Genomic DNA, 27,110 nt, shown 5'->3' with positions numbered 1-27,110 from the left:
TTTTGTTATATATTTACATGTTTGTCTTCCAGAAAACTTGTACCAGTTTACTTTCCTACCAGGGAGGTAGGAGAGTGATAGTTGATGGATTCTAACTCCAAAACTAATACCTCTTCTTTTTTTGTTTCTAGCAGCCATGGCAATGACAGGCTCAACACCTTGCTCATCCATGAGTAATCACACAAAGGAAAGGGTGACAATGACCAAAGTGACACTGGAGAATTTTTATAGCAACCTTATCGCTCAACATGAAGAACGAGAAATGAGGTAAAGAATTTTGTTTGAGAAAATTGTGTCATGGTTTTGGCATTCCTGTCTAGTGTCACAAAACACATTCATAATACTGTTGAAAGGAGATAAGAATAGCAGCATCCATATTATATCCTATCCCATTAGAATGGAAGGACAGTGCCATTGATTTCCAAAGTCCTTGCTATTAACCCACTTATTTCTACTACTAGCCAATAACACAGGGGTGCCTGGCTGGCTCAATCAGTGGAACATGCCACTCTTGACCTTAGGGTTGTGAGTTTGGGCCCCATGTTGGGTATAGCGATTACTTAAAAATAAATTCTTAGAAAAAAAATAACACAGAATTCCATAGTAGTATGAAAACATTGGCCAAATTCTTAGATTTATTGTTAAAGTAGTGCGATGTAGTAGAAAGAGCAGCCCTTATGGAATCAGACCTGGGTTTAGAATCCTGCCTTTACCATTTAGTAGCTGTCTGAGGCCAGGACCAGTTTCTTAGACTTTTTATGTATCAGTTCCCAATCTGGAAAATGGGGATAATACTTGCCTCGCAGGATTGTTGTGGGGATTAGATATAATATATGTGAGTATCCACCATAGTGCTTCTCACATAGCAATCACTCAGTCACTTAGCACCTGGTATATATTATTTATATAGTAACTCGTAATTAAAATTTTGTTCCCAACATTTTATTATGAAAATATTCAGAAGTACAGAAAAGTTGAAGGAATTATACAGTGAATACCCGTATATACATCTAGATTCTTCAATTACCATTCATTGTTTTATCACATATCCATCTATCCATCTCTATCCATTCATTAAACCATCTTAATTTTTTGCTGTACTTCAAAGTATGTTGCAGATGTCAGTATATTTTACTTCTTGTATAGCAAATGAGTTCAATGTGTGTATATATATACATACACATATTTTTAAATATTTTAATTTAAACAGTTTAAATATTCATTTTGAGAGCGAGAGAACATGTGTGAACAGGGGAGGGGCAGAGAGAGAGAGGGAGAGAATCCCAAGCAGGCTCCTTACTGTCAGAACAGAACCTGATGTGGGGCTTGATCCCACGAACTGTGAGATCATGACCTGAGCTGAAATCAAGAGTCGGACGCCTACCTGAGCTACCCAGGCGCCCCACAAGTGTATGTACCTGTAGAACTGAAACTCCTACCAAGACATAGAACATTATCATCATCCTAGAAAGTTCTTTGATTCTTGGAGATGTTCCTTCAACCCCAGGTAACCACTATTGTAATTTTAGATTACTCTTGCTTATTCTATACAAATGGAGGTTGTAAATGGATTTATATATAGTAAGCACTCATTTCAGTAAGGCTTTTTTCACTTAGCCTAATGTTTCAAGGTTCATCCATGTTGCTGTTGTGTCAATAGTTTGTTCCTTTATATTGCTGAGTACCATTCTATTTTCTGACTATACCTATACCTCTGTTTTTACATTCTTATGTTGATAAACATCTGGGCTTTTTTCCACTTTTTGACTGTTTTGGATATGTTTCTATGAACGTTTGTGTACAGATCTTTTTGTGAACATTTGCTTTCAATTCTTGGGTAAATATTTAGGAGTGGGATTGCTGGTTCATAAATATACATAAGTATGTTTCATTTTATAAGAAACTGCTAGACCTTTTTCTAAAATATCAATAACGTATGAGAGTTCGAGTTGCTTTACATTTTTGCGAACAAAACGTCTGTTAGTCTTTTAACTTCAGTTATTCTTATAGATGGTTAGTGGTATCTTACTCTTTAATTTGCATTGCCATGATGATTAATGATGGTGAACATTTTTTTATGTGCCTTTTGGTCATTTATATTTTGTGTGTGTGTGTGTGTGTGTGTGAAGTGTTTCTTCAAATTTTTTGACCATTGAGTTGTAGGAGTTCTTTATAAGTCCTAGTTACCAGTCTTTTGTCACATAAATGTTCTGCAAATAGTTTCTTTCAGTCTCTGGCTTTCCTGTTCATTTTCTTAACAGTGTCTTTAGATAAGCAAAAGTTAAAAAAATTTTTAACCTTTTTTTTTTTTTTTTTTTTTTTTTTTTTGAGCGAGACAGAGTCCGCACCAGTGGCAGAGGGGCAGAAAAAGAGAGTGAGAATCCCAAGCAGGCTCCACACTGTCAACGCAGAGCCTGGTGCAGGGCTTGAACTCATGAACCGTGAGATCATGACCTGAGCCGAAGCCAAGAGTTGGAAGCTTAACTGACTGAGCCACCTAGGCACCCTAAATTTTTTTTTAATGTTTATTTTTGAGAAAGAGTGTGAGTAGGAAAGGGGCAGGGAAAAAGGGATACAGAAGATGTGAAGCAGGGTCTGTGCTGACAGCAGAGAGCCCGACGCTGGGCTTGAAGCCACAAACCATGAGATCATGATCTGAGCTAAAGTTGGATGCTCAACCGACTGAGCCACCCAAGTGCCCCAGAAGTTTTAAATTTTGATGAAATCTGGAGTGCCTGGGTGGCTCAGTCGATTGAGCATCCAACTCTTGATTTTGGCTCAGGTCATGATTCCAGGGTTGTGGGATCAAGCCCCACATTGGGCTCTGTGCTGAGTGTGGAGCCTGTTTGGGATTCTCTGTCTCTCTTTCTCTCCCCCTCCCCCTCTCCCTCTCCCTCTCCCTCTCTCTCCCCCTCTCCCTCCCCCTCTCCCTCTCCCTCTCCCTCTCCCTCTCCCTCTCCCTCTCCCTCTCCCTCTCCCTCTCCCTCCCCCTCCCCCTCCCCCTCCCCCTCCCCCTCCCTCTCCCTCTCCCTTCCTCCCTCTCCTTCTGCCCCTCTCTATTGCTCATGCTCTCTCTTTCTAAAATAAAAGTAATGCTAATAAAAAAAATAGTTTTGATGAAATCTAATTTGGCATTTTTCTCTTTTATAGCTATTGCATTCTGTGATCTCTAAGAAATCTTCACTCCTCCCAAGGCATAAAGATATTCGTTTACATTTTCTTCTGGAAGTTTTATAATTTAGTATTTACATTTAGTTCTATGATCCATCCTGAATTAATAAGTGTATGAGGTGGGGATTGAGATTTATTTTTTTGTTATGGATATTCAGTTGTTTTAGCACCATTTGTTGCAAAGATTTCCTTTTCCCCATTAGATTCTTCGGCATTTTTATCAAAAACCAAATACCATGTAGCGTGTATCTGTTTTTTTTTTTTCTTTTTAGAAGGTTTTTTTCTTTTCTGTCTTTTATTCTTTCTTTCTTTCTTTCTTTCATTCATTCATTCATTCATTCATCAGTGAGGGAGAGCCAGAAAGAGAGGGAGACAGAGGATCTGAAGTACACTCTACACTGACAGCACTTCAACCCACAAACCATGAGATCATGACCTGAGCTGAAGTTGGGTGCTCTAACCAACTGAGCCACCCAGACACCCAAGATTTTATTTTTTTAAAGATTTTATTTTTAAGTAATCTCCACACCCAACATGGAGTTCACACTTACAACCCTGAGATTGAGTTGCATGCTTTACTGATTGAGCCAGCCAGGTGCCCCCATTTGTGGATTTTTTATTCTCTTTCATTGATCTGTTTGTCTCTATGTCAGTATCACACTGACGTGGTTACTGTTAGCTTTGTGCTAAGTTTTGAAGTCATGCAGGTTAAGTCTTCAACTTCGTTGTTGGTTTTTTTCCCCCTAAGATTGTTTTGGATAGTCTAGTTTCTTTGCCTTTCTTTCTTTCTTTCTTTCTTTCTTTCTTTCTTTCCCTCTTTCTTTCAAGAATTTTAAAAATTTTAATACAGTTCAAATTAGTTTGCTGGGTTCATTTCAGCTCCTTTACTGCCAAATCTGAGGGCAGGGACTGCTTCAGTTTCCCTGCCTTCTCTCTGTCTGTGATGACCAAAGTGTAAATGTATCTGCTCCATCAGACTTTAAACTTCACATTATCCTTATTGTTCTTGATCTTGATGGACTTGGCATCCTTTCACCTGGCTGTGAGCAGAAAATCCTTGATTTCTTCAATTTTGTAAGACATGGCTACGAAGGGTGCAGGCAAGCATGCAGCCAGCATGGCAAGTGGCAATTTTATTTTCATATAAGTTTCAGAATCAGGTTGTCAATTTCTAGAGGAAAGCTTAATGGAATTATGAATATAATTGTACTGAATCTGAAGATCACTTTGGGGGAGCATTGACATCTTAACAGTATTGAATCTTCTGATACATGAACGTGGTATATCTTCCCATTCTCTTAGGTCTTTAATTTTTCTCAGAAGTGTTTTGTAGTGTTTAATATGGGGTTGTTATATGTTATTTTGTTCATCTATTGCCAGTACTTTGGGGTTGTTTTGATGTTGTTGTAAGTGGATATTTAATTTTTTTTCCAGTTGTTGCTGCTGGCATATAGAAATATACCTGAATTTTGTATATTGACCTTATGCCCTGCAACTTGCTAATTTACTTATTCTAGTAGCTTTTTTGGTAGGTTCCTTAGGATTTTCTGTGTAAACAATTATGCATATTCAAATAGAGAGTTTTGCTTCTTTTCCAATCTATCACCTTCTTTTTCTTGCCTTATTGGATTGGCTGGGATATCAGGTACAACGTTGACTATATGTGGTGAGAGTAGACATTTTTGTTTTGTTCCTGATTTGAAGGTAAAAGCACTCACTATTTCACTATTAGTTGTGATGTTACCTGTAGGTTTTTCAGAGATGTCCTTTGTAGATTGGGGAAAATTTTCTTATGTTCCTGTTTGGCTGAGTTTATAACATGAGTGTGTGTTGAATTTTGTCAAATCCTTTTTCTGCATCTTTGCATCGCTGTTTATTCTTTTAATATGATGAATTACATGGGCTGATTTTTTGCAGGTTAAATTAACCTTGCCTTCCTGGGGTAAAGCCCTCTTGATTATAATATAATGTATTCTTTTTGTATGTTGCTGGATTTGATATACTAATATTTTCATAAGAGCTTTTGCAGCCACACTCTCCATGAGGTATAAATCATGATTGAACTTTAAATATGCAGATCTGAAAGTGAAATAGCAAAATATTTTATAGCTGGTGGTGGCTAGCTGCTGTTCACTGAAACAGAGAAGTGCCTGCAGAGTGCCCTATGTTGGGATCATGGGGAATTCAAGGATAAATTTGTGCAGTATATCTCCAGGCATGCTGTTGGAGATAGTTATTTTCAAATACAACCACTCTCTTGAAATTGTAGTTTCTGGTATTATAGAAAGAAAACAAATACTTACGAGTTCTGATTAAGATACTTGTTTTATTTGATAATAGGTTTTTTTGTTTTTGTTTTTTTTTTACTTCAGAGAGAGAGTGGAAGAGTGGGGGAGAGAGTCAGAGAGAGGGAGGGAGGGAGAGCGAGAGCAAGAGAGAGAGAGAGAGAGAGAGAGAGAGAGAGAGAGAATGAATCTGAAGCGGACTCCACACTTAGTGCAGAGCCCAACACTGGGCTCGATCCCATGACCTGAGCTGAAATCGAGAGTCTGACATTCAGCAGCTAAGCCACCCAGGCAACCCTGTAATACTTGGTTTTTAATCCTACTGGCTCTGCCTTAAAGTTCATTATTGATATGTATCATGTTCTCTAGTAATTATACGATAATGGTGTTATGTTATTAATAAGTGTTACGTTGTGATTTACACTAAATTACACCCCAAAATGGGTTGAAATCAGTGCTTTTTTTGTTTTGGATTCTTTTTTTTTTTTTTAATGTTTTATTTATTTTTGAGACAGAGAGAGACAGAGCATGAACAGGGGAGGGGCAGAGAGAGAGGGAGACACAGAATCCGAAGCAGGCTCCAGGCTCTGAGCTGTCGGCACAAAGCCCGACGCGGGGCTCGAACTCACGGACCGTGAGATCATGACCTGAGCCGAAGTTGGACGCTTAACCGACTGAGCCACCCAGGCGCCCCTGTTTTGGATTCTTTTTTTTTTTTTTTTTTTTTTTAATTTTTTTTTTAACGTTTTATTTATTTTTGAGACAGAGAGAGACAGAGCATGAACAGGGGAGGGGCAGAGAGAGAGAGGGAGACACAGAATCTGAAGCGGGCTCCAGGCTCTGAGCTGTCAGCACAGAGCCCGACACGGGGCTCGAACTCACGGACTGCAAGATCGTGACCTGAGCCAAAGTCGGCCGCTTAACCGACTGAGCCACCCAGGCGCCCCTTGGATTCTTAAGATGGAAATACCTTCCAAAAGCGGTGGTGGTTTTGCTTTTCTTAAAGATCAAATTAACCAAAAGAGATTGCGCAAAGGGAATGGTAGACACTTAAGAGGATTAGGATGTGTGTTTTTGGTAAAATTTTTTAATGATTTTTTTTAATGTTAACTTATTTTTGAGAGAGAGAGAGAGCGCGCGCGCGCGCAGTGGAGGGGCAGAGAGAGACAGAGACACAGAATCCGAAGCAGGCTCCAGGCTCTGAGCTGTCAGCACAGAGCCCGATGCGGGGCTTGAACCCATTAAGCACAGGATCATGACCTGGGCTGAAGTCAGACGCTTAACTGACTGAGCCACCCAGGCATCCCTCATCTTCTTTATTTAATCCTTGTTTTGCCTCTGATGGTAAGGTTCTCTAGGAACACCACTTCTATTCTTTCTTATGTGATCCTAATTATGTGGTAGATATTGATTATTGCCTAGATATTCAATTTTTTTTTTAACGTTTATTTATTTTTGAGACAGAGAGAGACAGAGCATGAACGGGGGAGGGGCAGAGAGAGAGGGAGACACAGAATCGGAAGCAGGCTCCAGGCTCTGAGCCATCAGCCCAGAGCCCGACGCGGGGCTCAAACTCACGGACTGTGAGATCGTGACCTGAGCCGAAGTCAGAGGCCCAACCGACTGAGCCACCCAGGCGCCCCTTGCCTAGATATTCATACAAAATAATTTATAGCAGCCTGAAACCAAAACCAAGGAAACTGGCATTTTTTTCTTAAAAAAAATTTTTTTTAATGTTTGTTTATTTTTGAGAGAGAGAGAGAGAGACAGAGTGTGAGTGGGGGAGGGACAGAGAGAGAGGGAGACAGAGGATCTGAAGCAGGCTCTAAGCTGTACATCAGTACAGAGCCTGATGCAGGGCTCAAACCCACGAGCTATGAGATCATGACCTGAGCTGAAGTTGGATGCTCAACTGATTGAGTCACCCAGGCACCCAGCATTGTTTTCTTATTAAATATTGCGTTGTTTCTGTTCTTCATAAATACTATTTTGGTGGATTAATTAAAGCCACAAAAGCCTAATTTAATAGGAAGTAATGGTGTGTTTCCTCCCCTCTTACCCCAAATCAAATAAGAATTTTCCTACATTCTACCCTTTGAGAATTAGCAAGTTCTACTACTCCTGTTAGATAGTCTTACCCAGATTTCCCCCTGTCTGCATTTGGTCTGATCTGATACTGAGTTGTAATATTGTGATTACTATTAGTCAGCAAGTGTCAGTTTTATTTAAGTCCCAGGAATGGGTAAAGCTTGACCTTTGATTGTTAATTCACTGATTAGATATATCAGTCAAACCAAAGTAATTTGTCGAGATTTTTAAAAAATCTGTGATATTCATTTTTAGGATATTTCTTGAGAGTTTTCTCAATTTTGATCATGGAAATAACAAGTAGTGTTTATTTCTTTACTATTTTTCCTGGTTTTAAAATGTCTCATCAACAGAAATTAGAAATATTGTCTAGTCAGCTGTCTTGTAGAGTGGATTAGCTCTTTTCTCCAATTTCTGCAACCTCTGAATCAAGCTGTACTGGGAGGTGAACTTAAGGTTGGCAAAAGGGGCTAATATGCAGTCATAAATATGTTTGCACATTGCATAAATAATTATGCAGTCATAAATATGTTTGCACATTGATACACACTTGGATCTTTTCCTCCCCATTTGGCAACACACATTTTATGAAGTTGGCTGTGTACAAGACGCTATTCTTAGTGGAGAAGGAGGATTCAGCTACTTGCCCTTACCATCTCCTATGAGAAGTGGGCTCTCATGCAGATAAGTAGAGCTCACAGAAAGCCCTTGATGGGGTGAGGTTGGGGGTGGCCTCCAAGTGTAAGTGGGCAGTCTTTCTCCTGGGGTTCTGCTCTGGACCTTTGGAGTTGAGTGCAAGAGTAGCTTCACCAATGGCTGGAGTGTTAGCTAAACTGGCTCTTCCACCAGGGACACACAGTGGAGGGGCCTGCTTTTCTTTTTCATTATGAACACTTTTAAACATACATATAGATAGACTATATGTCTTTCTATGTTGGTATCTATGTATCTTACAATAAACCCCCATATACTCATTCCTCAGATTCAGTAATCATCAAGATTTTGTTAAATTTGTTTCATCTATTCCATTTTATTTTTTCTTGCAGTTGTGTTTCAAAACAAAATTTAAACATCTGTCATTTCCTACGTACTGTAGGGTACATCTTGTAAAAATATGGCCGTTTACTTGTGTAATTACAATGTCATCATGAATCTAACAAAGTTGATGGTAATTTCTTGGGATCATCTCACAGAAGATATCATTTGTAAGCCTCATTTCAGGCTATGCTTGCCATTTTTGGTGTCTTTAAGATCTTCATTGGCTTGGCCCCAGTATCATTACCATGGATAGGCTTTTTTCTGGATACTTTTCTGATGAACGAATCTGATTGTGTTCAAGGAGTTGATTCTGATAACTTTGCTCTCAGGTAGATATTCTACAGAAACCAATTTAATTATGCTTGCAGTCAAGCTATGGAAAGCTTCTTAGTTGGAACTGAGATTTAAAATATAGTCAGAAGCAGGTGTGCCTGGGTGGCTCAGACTGTTACGGTCTGACTCTTGATTTTGGCTTGGGTCATGATTTCATGCCCAGCACGGAGCCTGCTTAAGATTCTCTCTCTCCTTCTGCCTTTCTCTCCCCCTCTCTCTCTTTCGGAAAAAAAAAAAAAAAAATACACAGTCAGAAGCAACCATCTCTGGGACACACATTATATGATAGCACATTGGACTTCTAGCCTAGTCTGGTGTGGTCATTCAAAAAAACATAGTCGGAAATTATGGTGTTTGATACTCAAGGCACAAAAAGAGCTAACCATGGTTGAGATATTATAGTTCTTGCTGTGATGTTATCTTTGATTCTTTTTATTCTTCTCTACTTCAACTATTTAACCACTGAAATGGAATTAATTTACACTCCTGAAAGTACCAGTAATACAGCCTTCTCCTTCCAGTAATGTGCACACATAGATACATACCCCAAAATATTCTGGGAACTCAGAGAAGAGAAGTGGGCAGACTGGGAGCCATGCCCGTACTTCCCCGACTACCCCCACCCCCACCCCCCCGAATCAGGGTCAGAGTAGATCTTTTTACTTCCTGAGAGCTTGGATATGAATTCTTGATGTCATCTGATCCTGTGGATGTGTAATATGATTTCTAACATGATACTGATTTAAACTAATTACTATTATTGCAATAATTATTTATTGACCAAAATAAAACCCATTATCTTTCCCTTGGTCCTTTCTCTGTGTTTCTTCTCTTGGTTACTGGTGTCATTATCCTCCCACACAAGAAATTGTAAGATTTTTCCTTTGACTTCTGCTGCCAGTTGGTCATCTTTGCAATAGCTCGGTTCACTTCATTCTAGGTTTCTAGCCTTAGTTCCAGATCTTTACTGCTCGTCTGAATCGTTACTAAAGCTTTCAGTCTGCTTCAGTCGTTGTCAGTTGCTTTCCCTGCCAGCCCGTCAGCTTATTACTGTGGCTGTCATTTTAAAATAGAACCTCATCACCTCACTCCTTTATACACAGGCCTCTGTAGCTTTTAGTCGTCTACAGACTGACATTTGAAGTGTGGCATTTGAAGTGCTGTGTGCCTCCCCCGCATTGACTACATGCTGTTGCTGCGTGTACTCGTGTACTCTGTACTTTCATTCTTCCCTGTCCTGCTCACATTGCCTGCTATCAGGAATGCTGATAAGTGATAGAGATCCCAGCCCATGTGCTTTCATTTATTATGCTGAATAAATAAAGGTTGTGTGGAATTGGTTATAAGGAAGTTTTACTTGTTTCACTGTGAGATTGTAGCTCAAAAATACTCTTGGATGCAGTTTTTAAAGTTTAATACTCCAAGGATTTAGAGTTAAGTTTTAATAGTGGTGCCAATCACGTATTTTGACCATTCCCTTTTCTCCCCTCCACCCCAAATCTCCAAATTCTGCCTTTACTAGTGTTTATTGCTCTTTGTTTGTGGCAGGGAGGAGGAGGAAGATGTAAAAATAAAGGAAGTAGATACCAGTCTGGGAGAGAGAGAGAAACACCCTGATAGAAGAGGTTATCAAACACCAGCTGTTTTGTGGTTTGTTAAGCAGGAAATAACTTAAAAATAAAGGAAAGAGAACTTTTCATTTTGAAATAAGATTCTTTGTTGCATTAACATCTTATACAATCTTTTTCAAAAGGTAGAACTAACAGAGGGTGGGAATCTTTTCACTTGTCTTTAGTAACTGTAATTTGTTTTAATGAGGCACTTTGAGATTTACCTGTTTTTATCATTACAAAAAACCCTGTGTTTGTATAGGCTTTTTCAGAAAGTTATCAAATGTTATTTCAAATATTTTTATTTATTTTTAGACAAAAGAAGTTAGAAAAAGTGATGGAAGAGGAAGGCCTAAAGGACGAAGAGGTAATTAATATTGGGAAGTTTTTCCTTGAAACCCAACGTGGCGAGTCTTGTGCAGCAAGTTGTTAGCCTTGGTGCATAGAGAAAGGGTTTTGGCTTAGTAGCAGAGGGACTTAGGAGGGCTGGTGCACTTCTGGATTTAGATATTCATGAAGATGGAGAAATTAATTACTGAGTACCCAGGAGAGGAAGTCTTATTTAGGCCCAGTTGTAATAAATTAATTAGATTTAGAATTCCAAGAAAAGAAAGAGATGAGATCAAATTAAAATTTTAAAAGGAAACCATAGCATATTTACAGAAATCATGGAAATATCTCCACAGAAGTGGTGCAAATGCCTGAAATCATTATCAAGGCAAAATATTTCTCAAATCAGCCCTTCCCCCAGTGTCTACAGACTTGGTAGGAGAAAATACAGTTAAGAAACTGTGCAAGGAACTGAAATGACCGTGGAAATGCTTTCAAAAATAGGAATGAATCATAGAATCCAGGAAAATGGTGAAAAATACCAAAGTCTTGTCGAATTATAGAGCATAAAATGAACTCGAATGTGTTAAAAAAAAAAAAAACAAAAAACCCACACTTTGATTTTATATAAAAAAGTTTAAAGGAAAATATTGATTGTTTATTCTGCCTTCATTAGAAAAGTTCGAATAATTGACTGCTGAAGTAGGTTAGTCAAAGTCCACCGGAGGCACCCCGGTGATCAATATGGTTTGGTTTTGTATCCGGAAGCTGGGGAGGGGAGGAGTGGCCTCTTCAGGGTTCTTCTGTGAGGCTCTCACCTGTGAGAAGGTCATGATTAATCGGCATGGCCCTGCTTTCCAGTCATGAGTAAGACTGCTATGGAGTTGCGGAAATTCAGCTCCCCCCCTTCCCTCCTCTCTCCCCCTTTATTTAAACGTTAGAAACGACTGAGGAGATCAGCACATGCTCGGAAGGAAACAGAGTTTCTTCGTTTGAAGAGAACAAGACTTGGATTGGAAGATTTTGAATCCTTAAAAGTAATAGGCAGAGGAGCATTCGGTGAGGTAAAAACCACAACTACTTACCAGATAAGATACAAAAATACCACAGAACTTTGAAGCTGCCAACGTATCATAAGCTCATGATTGTTGATAGAACTGAAATATGGGGTAGGTGGGTCAGACGTGCCAGGCCCACATTGTAACTGCCGTCTGTCCTTTCCTCCCCCTCCACTGACCCAGATCTCTGATTGTTCTTCTGTTTTGCCAGAGATGATGTTGACGCTTTAAGTATTGATTTAGAGGGAGAGTTGAAAGGTAGAAGGAAATCAATATTTACTATTTACTGAGTGTTTCTCTCCTATAATCATGACAATGACTCATTTTATAGATGATGAAATTAAGACTCCGAGAGAGGATATGTAATGCTCCATAGTCACATAGCCATTGAGCAGCAGTACCAGAAGTTGGGCCCAGAAGTTCCTAATCTTTTTTTTTTTTTTAAAGTTTTCATTTTAATCACCTAGTGCTCATGATGACAAGTGTACTCCTCATTCCTCACCCCGTTTCCCCCATTCCCCCATGTCCCCTCTGGTAGCCATGAGTTTGTTCTCTATAGTTAAGAGTCTACTTCTTGGTTTCTCTGTCTGTCTCTCTTTTTTTCCCTTTGCTTGTTTGTTTTGTTTCTTAAAGGAGTTCCTGATCTTAAAGCTCTCGCTTTTCCCAGTCTCACACTGCCTCTTCAGGAGCAAACTAACAGCATATATCCACCCTTTATTTCTTCCCGCTAGATTTGTATTGCTCTGAAAAGGTGGCCCCAGGAGACAGAGATTATAGAAACGGGTTATACAGGTAGTGGTAGAGAGTTGAAAGCATTTGTCCCACCAGGTCTTGTAGATGCATCTTGCTCGGTCATAAGAGCAGTCTATGGGGAGGGTTTAAATGAGCCCCTGCAAGGTCATCCTCATTAGTGGAAAACACCCAAAGTGGACGACTCACCCAAAGTGGATGATGCCATAGTTTCATTAACTTTGTATAAATTGAGCAGCATATTATTAAAAACCCGTACCTAGGGGAAATGTGAGTACATACTCAAAGGCACAGGTGAAAGATTAAATTGATCCCTCAGTGTTCAAAATCCCTGTTGGCTCCTGGAGACAGGGGAAGGTATGGTACTACCTCTAAAAGAACTTTCTGTTTAGTGAGGAAGGGACGTGGGACTCAGTCAGGAAAAACATGAAGAAAGGTGCAGGGAGGAGATAGCCTAAGTATCTTGGTGGGGGTGGGGGGTTGCAGGGGAGGATGTGCAGGGACTTGCCAAGAAGTTTTTCTTTGGGTTTGTGGACTATTGATTTTCTTTTCATCATAAAATTATGTGCTCTAAAAACATTGGAGGATAAGAAAGAGGAAAACTGCACAAAACCCTGTTTCCCTAATGACACATTTTAGGTTTTTTCCTTCTAGACATTTTTCTTGCACATGAGCTTTTGCTTTTGTTTTAAACACTGTTGCAATCACTTCCTTAGGTTGTCTGAGCTTGTGGGTGACAGGTGCCATGGTTATAATGAGTCCTTAAGTTCAAAAGGGAGGGTTTTCAAATAGGATTGATTTGTTCAACAAGGGAGCCAAACTGTTCAGATCTAGAGATACCTGAGAAAGTTTTCAGGACTGACTTCACCGTGTATAATAAATCTACTCATTTTGGAATGTTAAAAAGCACTTTTTTTTCTGGTTTTTTTTTTTTTTTTTTTTTTTTTTAATTGCTCGTTGTTTATATTAAAATTGTAACACTTTTCCAGTTTAAATTACTTCCTATAACACATGAAAGCATTAATTACCTTGGCATTGTGAACTTTTGACTTGGCATTTCTTTTATAACTCTTAGGTGCGGCTTGTTCAGAAGAAAGATACAGGGCATGTGTATGCGATGAAAATACTCCGTAAAGCAGATATGCTTGAAAAAGAGCAGGTAAACCACAATTGTAACGGTGATCTTAGGCTGCTTATCAGCTTTTTGTTACGTAAAACTGTTCCTTTTGTTTATTTGAAATGTATTTTCTTATTACAGTTTTCTTTAGCACTGTCATGTACAAATATACATGTATTACTTTTCTTTCCCCAACAAAGAAGCAGTTACATGTATTTTAAAAGTACAAATAATGCCTTATGTTATGTGCAGTCTTTTAAAAGTTGAAAACCTATTAGAAGCATCTGCTGTTTGTGTCTCCCAATTGATCACATGCTGTGCTTGTCATGAGGAGCCTATTTTTGGGGTCACACTTGCTGTGATGACACGTTCCTATTGAATGCTGATACACACACACACACACACACACACACACACACACACACACACACTTTGGCACTGAGCCTTAGGAATTAGAATTTGGAATTTGCAGTCTAAAATGTGTCTTAATATGCTTCATTCTGTATACCCAAACCAAAGTTGGGTCTTCTCAGTAGCTCATTGCTACCTAAGACAGACCAGTCTTCTTTCTGAATGAATTTGAAAAAATCTAATGCAAACGGTAGAGCAGTACAGTTTCTCCTTTAAGGAGCAAGAACACTTTCTAAAACCTAAACCTACTTTGCAAGTAGATGTATAAGATGCAAAAGTAACTTTATGCAAAATAAATTTTAAATTTTGGATAATATATTAAAAACAAGAATGCAACTTTTCTGTAAATCTAATTTAATTTAGCTGTTTGCTTAAGAACAGATTTTAGTGGGCGATGCCTGCATATGTCCTGTAAAGGATGAGGTGCTCCAGGAAGACAGAGAGCCTGTGGCAAGGAGAGCCCTGGACACAGAGTGAAAGAGCAGGGTTGGAGACTGGCCCCACACCCAGTCTTTTTTGCCTTTAGAAGGGAGGTGTAATCACTGAAGCTTCTCAGTCCTTTTAAGTGCCAGTGAAATTTTGAAGTTTTTATTTTCTCTTTAACTCTCATGTGTTACCTATAAGCTTAGACTCCCAGGAATTTCGGTTGACAGTATCAAATACCCTGGCAGTAAACATTCAGACACTATAGTTTATGCTGATACCAACCTTACTCAGAATGCTCAACAGCCCTATTTATGTGTTTAAAAATTAGTGTGTGGTATGGGTATAGGCCCTGAAAGAGTTTTAGCTAGTCTTGAAAAGGAAAATGGAAAACTGTAGTGATGAGTCAGTATATTTTGTATTTCACAAGTAAGTTTTATTTTTATAAGACCTATTTCATATAACTTTATTTATTATTTTTTTAAATTACTTAAAATAATTTTTTTAATGTTTATTTTTGAGAGAAAGAGAGCGAGACAGAGTGCAAGTAGGGGAGGGGTAGAGAGAGACAGAGACACAGAATCTAGAGCAGGCTCCAGGCTCTGAGCTGTCAGCACAGAGCCCAATGTGGCGCTCGAACTCGTGAACCCCGAGGTCATGACCTGAGCTGAAGTTGGATACTTAACCGACTGAGCTACCCAGGTGCCCTTCCTATAGTTTTCACCAAGTCTCAAAACCTTTCTTTATCAAATAATTAGTGTTCAGAATAAAATGTAAAAAGTATGCATCATGATTTTCACTTATTAATCCTTCATAACATGTGCCAGTTGCCCAGCATGGTAACAGAGGACAATTCAAATATACAGTGTAGTGTAAAAACATTTTTTCAAATACTGTGCCTTCTTCAAAATCATTTTCTAAAGTGTTCCTACATGAAAGTAGAGGAGCTTTCCGTGAGAATTAGGATTTTAAACAATGTATTAGCTTACTTGTTAGCTCACCTTGCTGTTGGACTGTGCTCCCTAGATTTGATCTCAGTGTGATCCAGTTAAAGTTTCTGATCACAGACTCTACCTGAGTTGGCCATCTTGAAGAATCGTGGTTGGTGCTAGGGCGTGAGAGGAAGTAGACCAGTGCAGACCCATCACTTGGGTAGGGCTGACCAAGTTTAGACTCAGAGCCTAACTTTTTGTAGGTACAGGTTCCTTTCCCCTAGGAAAAGTTTTTTCTTTGCTTTTACTAAACTGAACAGGAGTTAGAGCTACCCACTGAGAGTTTAGGTCGTTATTCTGATCCATAGGGTGGGAATTTTGCCGTCTGGAAAATAAATTTTAAAGGACAAGAGACCAGCATTTAGCTAGCTTTTTCATGTTTCTCTTACATTGCTAAAGGAAAACCTCCAATTGTGATGCTAGTACAGTATTAGGAGGGGACAAAAGATGGACTTTTATCTCTGCTTTCCTAGTGCTCAGGATAGCAACTAGCATGTGACTCCACCCCATTAAATATTTATGGAACAGAGAAAGGGAACCTCTGATGTGAGTTGCACCTTTGGTTCTTCCTTCCCTTACCCTATGTTAACCTCACTCCACTCTTAGATCTTGAGGTTCCTAGTTGCTGTTTCAGCCCCAGGAGAGAAGGGCAAGGTGTGCGTAGGTGGCCTGTAGCTTTCCCCTTAACAAACAGAGAGTGTTGCCATCACCATTCTGTCCTCCGAGGTGAGTGACGAGTGGTAATAGTTCTGCCTCCCCCCCTTTTTTTTTTGGCTCCCTGCAGCAGGTAGAGGCCTTGTTGGGAGCCAGGAGAGCAGAGGCAGCTGGAGGCTGGCTTGCGCAGTCTTTATGTCCGGTGATGACTGGGGCACAGCCACAGCTGCGGTTGAGCAAGTGCATTAGTGTTTCCCAAAAGCTTTGCTTCTGTATTAAAGCTGAGTAAAAGCATTAGCCTTTACTCAGCTTCTTTGTGATTTCATAACACTGTTCCTTACCACCCTTATCTACCATTTTCCCACCCTCATGCCCTAAGGAGAGAGAAATGTAAAAATGTAAGTTTTCTGCAACATTGAAGCTATTTAAAAATTTCCCAAAGAATTTTAGTAGAGACTGGAAACTGAGATATGTAAACTCAATACTTCCCTTGGGCCTGAAGGGAAGAATGAGGCAGGTTAGGGGTAAGACAGGAGAGAAGGGTGGGACCTGTGTCCAATTGGAAGAGAGAGTGCCTGGCTTTGCTAAAGACATTGCAATAAAACAAAGCATCGTATCGAACATCGTATTGAACAAAACAACAATCATGCGCTGAGTTTGCCAACCGGAAGTGCTAGTTTATGAACTTTGGTACATCTTTACCTGTGAACATAGGGTAGGACTGAAGCCCTGCTGCATATGTTAAGAACAAAACTTCTATTCAAGGATCGCACTGGGTCTTAATAAATGTAGACCTGGTTGAACCCACCTTTCATCTTGTGACATTTAGTGTAAGAGGAGAGGGGACAGGATTTGATAATACGCAGTTGTGGTTTGATTACTCTTACATATTTCAAGTCGATAAGGTAAATTTGATAATAAAACATTATTATGAAATAATGTAGTTCTGTCAGTAGTTCTGCCAGTTCTCCCAAACCTTTTGGCAATTTGGTCTCCCTTGGCTAGATATTTTAGTAAGAGCAGAAAGCTGGAAATACCATAAATTCGAATCAGTAACTCTTCTTAGGTATTCTTGTATTTCCATTCCGTAAGAATTGAGCACATACTCTGTGCACAGCAGCGAACTGAATACTGTGGTATAGTATTCTAGAATTGTCAGCCAGGGCACTGTCATTGCGGACACCATTGCAGACCTGAGGCAGGACTTGTTTAGAGAGTTTCATCTTGGGGACTAATTTTTGTCATAAAAGGTTATTAGAACAAAAAGATGTGCAAAAGAATGGTACTTTTAATTAATCACAGGTTCAATTGACAGCACTGTTAAAGTTGCCGTTTGCATGACAGCCATTCATTTTGTCCTTTTGTAAGCCTTTCATCACTCAAGTGTTCATGACTGAATACCGTCAAGTCCAGTGTTGTCAATTTTGAGTTCATAGGTTTGCCTAAGCATAAATTAGATCTTTTGCATCATCACAATTGAATACTCAAACGGTACTTAACTTGTTTAAACAAATATACAGTCTAATGAAGCAGAGCAAGGCTTGTCATTAATCAAATGCGTATACCTCCAGGTTGGCCACATTCGTGCGGAGCGTGACATTCTAGTGGAGGCAGACAGTTTGTGGGTTGTGAAAATGTTCTATAGTTTTCAGGATAAGCTAAACCTCTACCTAATCATGGAGTTCCTGCCTGGAGGTAATTACTTGACGATGAAAGGTCATTTTTCCTTTTTGTTCTGTGGTTTCTCTCTCACATCAATTAACCCTCCTTTCTGCTTTTAATCGTGTTCACAAAGTTGCTTTCTAAATCTTTTTTAGGTCTGTAAAGGAGGTCAGTAACCTGTCTTGTGCTGGGGTGCCTTTCTACAATTCTTAGTGCCATAAAAGTAACCTTCTCACTCATTCTCATGATTTCAGATGGACATTTCTTTCTTTTATTTTTCTTTTTAAATGTATAGGAATAAACTAGGGACTCTGCCTGCTCTCCTGTCAATGGGAATCACGTATAATCAGTTACCCAAATGACCAGATTGAAGCTATTATGTGATTTGCTTCAACTTTTTATCTTTTGGTATAACTTACATTAATAAGGAGTGAATTTCTCATTACCTATATTAGTAGCCAGACTCAGTCTCTCATTTCTGAGATTTCAAGTTTTACATAACTCAGCATGTGTGTCTCCTAAGACAGCTCCAAAGTAAACCCATAACAGAATATACCATCTGTCCTGGGGAACAGTCTGTTTGCCAGTGAACAGATGAGCTGTGAGCACACTCTGGTGGGGGAAAAAAAGAAAACTTTTTCTCTTTTTGGTTCTATAGCAAAGCAAATGTAACTATGGCATAATATTTTGATCTTGTGACAACTTTTATTTAGATCTAGGGTCACCAGTTTTTTATGAACAATTGATGAAAGTTAGGGAAGAGTCTGATAGAATGGGGAGAAACTTTTTAACATTTAGATGCTAGTTCTTAAATAGGAATAAGAAGCAGCTCAGTCACCAGCCCCTTGACACGGGTCTCCTCAAGCCTTACATGCCCCGTCTTCCATAGCTTCTCATGTCTCCTGGACCCCGCCCTTTGCCCTCAGTGTTGCTGGCCTCAGAGCCATAGACCATCTGGCTTGAGCTCTCTGATCTGGGCAAACTCTGCTCTCCTGAGCCACAGCACTGAGGCCACACAGCTACCTTAGAGCTGGCCTGAGTGCCCCACCTCCACATCTCTGGTGTGCCTCCAGATGGAATATGTAGCTGTCAGGAATGATTAGGGAATCCTGTTTTTCAAGTCTTGGGTCAAAAAAGAGAGCATAAATGGTTTAATTTTTGCCTGAGTGTAAAATATCCAGTTTTCTCTAAGAATACAAAAAATTCCCCCAAAGTTATAAGTGAAATTCAAAAAGCAGCATGATGCTCTATTAAAATCAGAGGTTTCTTTCTCTTTTCCCTGTTTTCCGACCATAACTGGCTTTATATGGAATCTAAACTGAATCTTTGCTGTTTCTCTTAGCTTTAAACTACTTCTAAATATTTTCTTTGCTTTGCTTTTGTCTAGCCATTGAGTTAGGATCAGAATCTTTTTTTCCCCACCATTTTATGTTGCTGATAGTAAGCAGAAATAATTAAATTTTGACTTTGCAGAAAACTAGGGAGTTTACCTTTTAACCGCTAGAATACTGATCCTGTGTTGTAAAAGTCGCATAAAGCATATTGGTGTATATTTACCTATAGTAACAGTGGAGAAAACACTCTGCTGATCTTGGGGCGTGTTCACCTTGCACTTCTGAGAGGCAGCCATTGCATACCCCAGTATGTAGCATTTTCAGTTCCTTTTTAGCTTTTGTTGACTTACACTGTGCTACCTAAATCTCACCTTTTTATTTATGTTCAGGTGTTTTGTAAACAAATTGGAGAGCTTGTTTTCAGTCTCCTCATATATTTAGTTTTTGTTTGGCATTTCAGCCTATATTTATAACAATGGCGGTATAACCTATGTGGAAATGGTAGTTTGCAGACAAATTAAAAAGTAAAGTAACTTTTTCCCCTAGTCCAAAAACTTACCCTAAGGAATTTTTTTTTTTTTTAAAGTGTGAGAGAATTTTCCTTTTTCTCTCCAGAATAAAATGGGAATCACTGCTTAGTGGTCAGCATCAGGTTAGGTTAAAAGCATTTTGTTCTCTGTGGCTGTGAATGTTTTACCTTTAAGTATTAGAAACTACTTACCATTTCCACCCATGTCGGCAGTGTGGGTCAGTTTCTGGAACACAAAAGAGTCCTGTTTAGCACTGCCTTATGTAGGCAGATAGGGAAGACCTATCTGAAAACTGGCACTTACTCATGCATTGTTGTGTGTGTGTTTGTGTGTGTGTGTGTGTGTGTGTGTGTGTGTGTGTATGTATGTGTGTGTGTTGGCTTTGTATCTTGTTTCCAGGGGACATGATGACCCTGTTAATGAAAAAAGATACCCTGACGGAAGAAGAGACTCAGTTTTATATAGCAGAAACAGTATTAGCAATAGACTCCATTCACCAACTTGGATTCATCCACAGAGACATCAAGCCAGACAACCTTCTCCTGGACAGCAAGGTACTGTGGTGGGGGAATAGCCAGTGTGTATTTCCTCATCTGAGCAATGTCTGCTTTAACACCTGCAATGCTTGTGGTAATCACAGGGAGCCACGAATTGCTTTGTATAGTCTTTGTATAGCTTTCTCTTTTTTTATAGGTAAGTTTGCTGCTACTTCCCCTCTCTGAAAGGTGTATGATTCTATAATTTGAACACTCTTCTTAAAAATAAAGGACATCTTTGAAAATGATTAAGAGGAAAATTGATTTAAAGTTTATTTATTTTGAGAGACAGAGCGAGGGAAGGGCAGAGAGAGGGGGAGAGAGAGAATCCCAAGCAGACACTGCACTGTCAGTGCAGAGCTTGATGTGGGGCTCGATCTCACGAACTGTAGTATCATGACCTGAGCTGAAATCAAGAGTTGGACGCCCTGAAAACTGATTTAGAAGCTTATTTTATAATAAAGCCAAAGGTACCGTCTTTTCCTAGCCCATAATTAACTATAATTTTAGCATATAATTAACTCTACTGATGCATCACCTATTGGGAATCCCTTTGTTGGGCAACCTTATTCTTGAACCCAGTCAAGAACTGGGAAGTAAGGCAAACAAAAACAGCAGTCTGTGCCAGAGTTCAGGTTCCAGATCTTTTGTCCTTTGCTTAAAGAAGAGTCTTGCTCAACCTCTGGACTGGCCTATGTATTCTTTAGCCGTGCAAACGAGTTCAGTTGCTTGTTTTTTTTTTTTTTTTTTTAATTTAAAAAAAAAAATTTTTTTTTTTAACGTTTATTTATTTTTGAGACAGAGAGAGACAGAGCATGAACGGGGGAGGGTCAGAGAGAGAGGGAGACACAGAATCTGAAACAGGCTCCAGGCTCTGAGCAGTCAGCACAGAGCCCGACGCGGGGCTCGAACTCACGGACCGCGAGATTGTGACCTGAGTCGAAGTCGGACGCTCAACCGACTGAGCCACCCAGGTGCCCCTCAGTTGCTTGGTTTTTAAACTCACAGCAGATCAGAAGAGAACCCCTGTGTTGCTAGGTTTCTGGCTGCTCCTTGGCAGGCCTCCCCACTGTCCAGTCCTCATTTATCTATAAAGTGAGGATATCGATCCAGAGAAGCTCCACAGTCCCTTCCAGCTTTAACATTTTAGGGGTGCTGGGTGGCTCAGTTGGTCAAACGTCTGGCTAATGGCTCAGGTTGCAGTCTCGTAGTTCTTGGGTTTGAGCCCTGCATCAGGCTCTCTGCTGTCAGTGTGGAGCCTACCTTGGATCCTCTGTCTCCCTCTCTCTCTGACCCTTCCCTGCTTGTGCTCTCTCTCTCTCTGAAAAAATAAAAATAAACATTAAAAAATTTTTTAGAATGTTCTGTTACACAGAATTGTCTGGACTTTTAAGGAGAAAAGTGAATTGAATTCTTTGAGTATTTTTCTTTCTCTTTTCTTTTCTTTTCTTTTCTTTTCTTTTTTTATGTATTTAAGTAATCTACACCAACATGTGGCTCAAACTCACGACTCCAACATCAAGAGTCACATGCTCCACCAACTGAGCCAGCCAGGTGTCCCTCTTGTTGTCTTTTAATAGTTTTCTTGCTGTCTTTGAAAAACCTGAACTTGAGGCGCCTGGGTGGCACAGTCGGTTGAGTGTCTAACTTCGGCTCAGGTCATGATCTCACAGCCTGTGAGTTCGAGCCCCGTGTCAGGCTCTGTGCTGACAGCTCAGAACCTGGAGCCTGCTTTGGATTCTGTGTCTCCCCCTCTCTCTGCCCCTCTCCCACTCATGCTCTGTCTCTCTCTCTGTGTCGAAAATAAATATTAAAAAATTAAAAAAAAAAAACAAGAAAAAAAAAAACCTGAACTTTTGGTGTAGGTTCTTTAAAAAAACTATCTTTCTATTTCAAGAAGGCTGGAGATTTATCAAATAATTTCTTTTTCGTGATCATAAGAATAATGTGTATGCACAGAAGAAAATTTGAACAGTACAAAGAGTTATAAAGAAGAAACATACCTATAATCTCATCATTCAAAGATAACCACTATTTTGGTACAATAGCTTCAATACCTTCTCTATTTGTGTCTATAATTGATATACAGTTAACATCCTAAAAGTAGCTTGTAGCTTGGTATTCTGCTTTTAAAATGTTAATGTATATATTGGGGCACCTGGGCGGCTCAGTCGATTAAGTGTCTAACTTGATCTTGGCTCAGGTCATGATCTCACAGTTTGTGAGTTGGAGCCCTGCATCAGGCTTTGCACTGGGCATGGAGCCTCCTTAGGATTCTGTCCCTCTCTCTGCCTCTCCCTTGCTTGCTTTCTCCCTCAAAAGTAAATAAATAAGGGGCGCCTGGGTGGCGCAGTCGGTTAAGCGTCCGACTTCAGCTCAGGTCACGATCTCGCGGTCTGTGAGTTTGAGCCCCGCGTCAGGCTCTGGGCTGATGGCTCAGAGCCTGGAGCCTGCTTCCGATTCTGTGTCTTTCTCTCTCTGCCCCTCCCCCGTTCATGCTCTGTTTCTCTCTGTCTCAAAAATAAATAAACGTTAAAAAAAAAATTAAAAAAAAAAAAGTAAATAAATAAACTTAAAAAAAAGAAAGAAAGATTTAGAATCTTCTCTGAAGGTTCTCTGAACCTAAAAAAAATGTTAATGTATATAAACGTATTTTTCTGTCATTCTATGTATATAAATTTTTTTAATGTTTATTTTTGAGAGACAGAGACAGAGCACAAGCAGGGGAGGGGCAGAGAGAGAGGGAGACACAGAATCCAAAGCAGGCTCCAGGCTCTGAGCTGCCAGCACAGAGCCCGACGTGGGGCTCAAACCCATGAACCATGAGATCATGACCTGAGCCAAAAGTTGGACCCTTAACCGACTGAGCCACCCAGGCGCCCCTCAGATATATTTTAATAAAGCACTGGCCCTACTTTGTGTAGTCAGGTTCAGATGCCCTGATCCTGTGCCCCAGGTGCCTTAGTGCAGGTTTAGTTGCACCCTGTAGTCTCTGTTCAGGTCTAGCAGACATATTGAAAGCCAAGAACCTGGGGCCTCAATATAATGAGGAGGAGTGGGGAACCCTTTTAGGTGCAGGTTTGCTCTCTACAAGATGCTAGCCCAGACTTGTAGAAAGATGTTTTCACAAGCGAGCTCATTTCGGTGTTCAACCATACAGATTCTAGAAGTGAAAGTGTAGATGTTTTGAGTTCCTGCCACATACTTAGGATACCTACAGAATTCCCTGAAAATTTAGGCTTGAATAGCATTTGTTCCAGATACTGCTTTTTAAGACACTCTCTTTTCTTAGAGGTGTCCAGGTGAAATGTAATTTTGAGAACTCTAAATTAAACTCTGTTCCTTGACTTATACAACAAGTTGTTTAAAGATCTGAAAAAAATGATACCAGGTTAGCAGGTTCAAATCTGTCTTTGTTTGGCAGTTTACTTTGTTGGGCATATATACACGCATGGGTACACACACACACACGGCCAAACCTAATGGGATTTCTTCAAAACAAAACAAAATAAAACTGACCCATCTGAGCAGGGCTTCTGTAGCCTCATGTATCCTGAGAAGTTTGTATATTAAGGCCCAAGGATGTCCTGGAGGAAGGTGGTATGGATAGATCACAGATGTTGAAGTCTTTGGCCACACCACTTTTTTTTTTTTAAGTTTATTTATTTATTTTGAGAGAGAAAGCAGCGGCAGGGGGTGGGGGTGTGGAACAGAGAGGGAGAGAGAGAATCCCAGGCAGGCTCCACACTATCAGCACGGAGCCTGGTGCGGGGCTTGAACTCACAGACCGTGAGATCATGACCCGAGCTGAAGCCAGGAGCTGGACTCAACTGACTGAACCACCCCGGTGCCCCTGGCCACACCACTTCTAAGTGTGTGACCTTGAGCAATGTAGATCCCTGAGCATCAGGATTCCCTCCCCTATTTTTGGTTTTACCTCCTTATCTACTTGAAATTTCACTACCCCAAGAACACCTGTCTCTTACTTAGAGCTAGTTATGTGCCAGGCACTAGGTTAAGATCTTTACATGCATTAATTGTCATCATTCCTACCAAGAAGATATCATTATCTCCATTTTCCAGGTGGGATCAGGGGATTGGAGAGGGTAAGGGAATCTTGGTCTGGGAGAAGAAACATGGATTGATTTTTGGCTTTGGTTCTGCCATTTCACCAGCAAGCCATTTAATGAGTCTGAGTCAGTGAAATGTGACTTAAGAGTTATAAATGAGATTACACATTTAAAGCGTGGGGCCTGGCTCAGAGGAGGTGTGAGTGTTCCTTGAAGAGTATGATAAAGTCAGACACTTATGACTGAAATACAGTATAGCAACATTTGTCAAGAACTATGTAATAAAGTTTATTCTCTGTCTTTGGAATAATTTATTCCTTGGAATGTATCCTAATGAAATAGTTCAAGCAGAGAAGAAGTTATATGAACAAAGATTTATTTACTCATTAACAATCATTTATTAAGACCATCCTCTGTACCGTGCATGGTTAGATTTGGGGGCACAGACCCTCTCTATCACAGGGTGCTTATAATCCACATTACATGGAGTGAGGAATTAGAAATGGAATAAACACCCAGTATGAGGAGGATGGTTAGGTAAACAATGATGTACTAAGTCATTTGAATATTATGTACACATTAAAAATGGTGATTTTGAAGACCATATAGAAACACAGGAATATTTGAGTGCATTAGGTTAAGAAGTAGTAAGAGTATCTTTATTTTTTTAAGTTTATTTTGAGAGAGCGAGGGGCGGAGAGAGAGGGAGAGAGCGAGAATCCCAAGCAGGCTCTGCATATCAGCGCGGAGCCTGACTTGGGGCTTAAACTTACAGACTGCGAGATCACAACCTGAGCTGAAACCAGGAGCCAGACGCTTAACCGACTGAGCCACCCAGGAGCCCCAAGAAGTAGTAAAAGTATTTTTAGATGCCATGGAGAGTTCAACTATGTTGGGAATTTTATGTTTGGACAAAAAGATAATATGTAAGAATTGAAATACTTTTATTCGAATAATAGGATTTGGGGTGATCTTTTAAAAATTTATTTTTAATTTATTTTTCCCTATAATCAAAGAAAAAAAGACAGTATACTTTGTGGAGGTGTATTGGATACTATAAGGAGCTAGAGAACAGAATGTTTGTTCCACATCCATGAATGTTCATCCATTACCTTGTTTCTTCTTCCCCATAGGGCCACGTGAAGCTTTCTGACTTTGGCCTTTGCACAGGACTGAAAAAAGCACATAGGACTGAATTTTATAGGAATCTGAACCACAGCCTCCCCAGTGATTTCAGTAAGTGTAAACAATGATGTTAGCCTTTTTATCCCTTACCTGGGCATAGAAGAGCTGTTACCCTGGTAACCAAAATATGCAGGACAGATTAGGAGATTCTCCTGGCATGAATCTAGAGAATAAAAATATCTTCTCAGGTGTGCCTGTGGTTTTTATTGTATGTGAGGCAAGATGAGTGCTACCAGATGTACTAAGGCCGATGTTGCAAAGAGCCTTCTTTGGAGCTCTACTGAGAAGGTTACTGGGGATGAATGTGGGGCAGGCAAGCAAAAGTAGTAGAGGAAAATGTCCTGGGACCAGCTCCAGATTAGATTTATCCCAGGTGCTTCTTTCTGTTGTGGCAGAAAGACATTGATCTTTATGAGTGTTACTTTCACTCCAGTCCTGTCAAACCATTGAAACTGTGTGGTACAGTTACAGTTTATCCTGGAGAACTTAAGCCAAAAATGTACTATAAATTCAGAAGTCTCTGATTATGTACCAAGTACTATTCTTGGAAACTTGATGGTAGCTTTGAGAAATTATCAATGTCTAGGTCCACTTTGGGACCTTTGCTTCTGATGAAACTGTATTCCCCGTAATTCTGATGAAGTCCTGGCCACATGATCCACGTGACTGTATGATTCTTTGAGCTAATGCTTCAGTGCCTTTGATTTGGATTTACAGACTTGCTGGGAAGTGTTATTCAGAGTTACTAATGTATGGGCAGAAAAGCAAAACTTTAAGGCTTCATGTGGCTTGAACCAGCCCAAAAAAGTAGTAAACATACCTGTTTGAACTTTGATTAGAACTTGTCGTCTCTACTTTTAGCTTTCCAGAACATGAATTCCAAAAGGAAAGCAGAAACCTGGAAAAGAAATAGACGTCAGCTAGTAAGTAATATCTGTGGCTTCTTAAATGCTACAAACCAAGTATGAACAAATTTTAAAAATAGGTACATAAATTTGCATTCAGTAAATGTTTACAGCACATCTGTTCCTTGCTTTTAAGATTATCTTAATAGAACGCTGTCATTGTGTCCGTGGAGCGAAAGGTAATCTTTTGAAGGAGGGAAGATAGTATTGTTCAGGTTGTGACATTTTCAGTGGAGGACTTCATTTTGAGTTCTTACGTTCGTGACAAGCCCTTTCCTTCCTACTCCCCTTGTTGCCTGTTTTTATGGTGGTAAAGGGGTTATCTTTAAGCTGGAGGTCTCTCAAGATGAAACTAAGTTACAAATACCTACCCAGAACTTTAAGGCAGTGGGTCTCAAACTTTTACGATTTTGATTCACTTAGGCAAGTCAAGACTCTTCAATTCACCTGCCCCACCCTTTCCTACCTTGTGGTGGAAAAGAGGACTTAGTGATAAAAATTGGAGAGCAGTTTAAGGGAAGTGCTTATAATTTACTTTATAAGTATTTAAGTATATACACATGAAATTATGTCCTACAAGCTTAAAAATAAGTAACATTATTGCATTTACCTATTGATAGTATGTTGG

General features: G+C 39.8%; 1 protein-coding gene and 1 pseudogene across 2 annotated transcripts in view; one reads left to right on the top strand and one right to left on the bottom strand.

The window, feature by feature from the left end:
• Window positions 1-27,110, top strand: part of STK38 (serine/threonine kinase 38) — a 48,234-nt gene that overhangs the window by 5,037 nt on the left and 16,087 nt on the right. Inside the window, exons 2-9 of one of the 2 annotated variants that reach the window (XM_060615342.3) lie at window positions 135-267; window positions 10,841-10,892; window positions 11,797-11,919; window positions 13,739-13,822; window positions 17,832-17,955; window positions 20,186-20,340; window positions 25,526-25,628; window positions 26,439-26,500. In XM_060615342.3, coding sequence (XP_060471325.1) covers window positions 137-267; window positions 10,841-10,892; window positions 11,797-11,919; window positions 13,739-13,822; window positions 17,832-17,955; window positions 20,186-20,340; window positions 25,526-25,628; window positions 26,439-26,500 — 834 coding nt within the window. In that variant the 5' untranslated portion in view covers window positions 135-136. Of the gene's footprint in view, window positions 1-131; window positions 268-10,840; window positions 10,893-11,796; window positions 11,920-13,738; window positions 13,823-17,831; window positions 17,956-20,185; window positions 20,341-25,525; window positions 25,629-26,438; window positions 26,501-27,110 lie in introns of both variants that reach the window. The other variant, XM_060615343.3, reaches the window with a different exon arrangement.
• Window positions 3,825-4,254, bottom strand: LOC132666993 (large ribosomal subunit protein eL38 pseudogene; annotated as a pseudogene).

Source organism: Panthera onca, chromosome B2 (assembly GCF_046562875.1).
Source record: "Panthera onca isolate mPanOnc1 chromosome B2, mPanOnc1 haplotype 2, whole genome shotgun sequence".
Lineage (NCBI taxonomy): Eukaryota > Metazoa > Chordata > Mammalia > Carnivora > Felidae > Panthera > Panthera onca.
The sequence above is the reverse complement of the archived record's forward strand: the minus strand, read 5'-3'. Positions and strand labels throughout refer to the sequence as shown.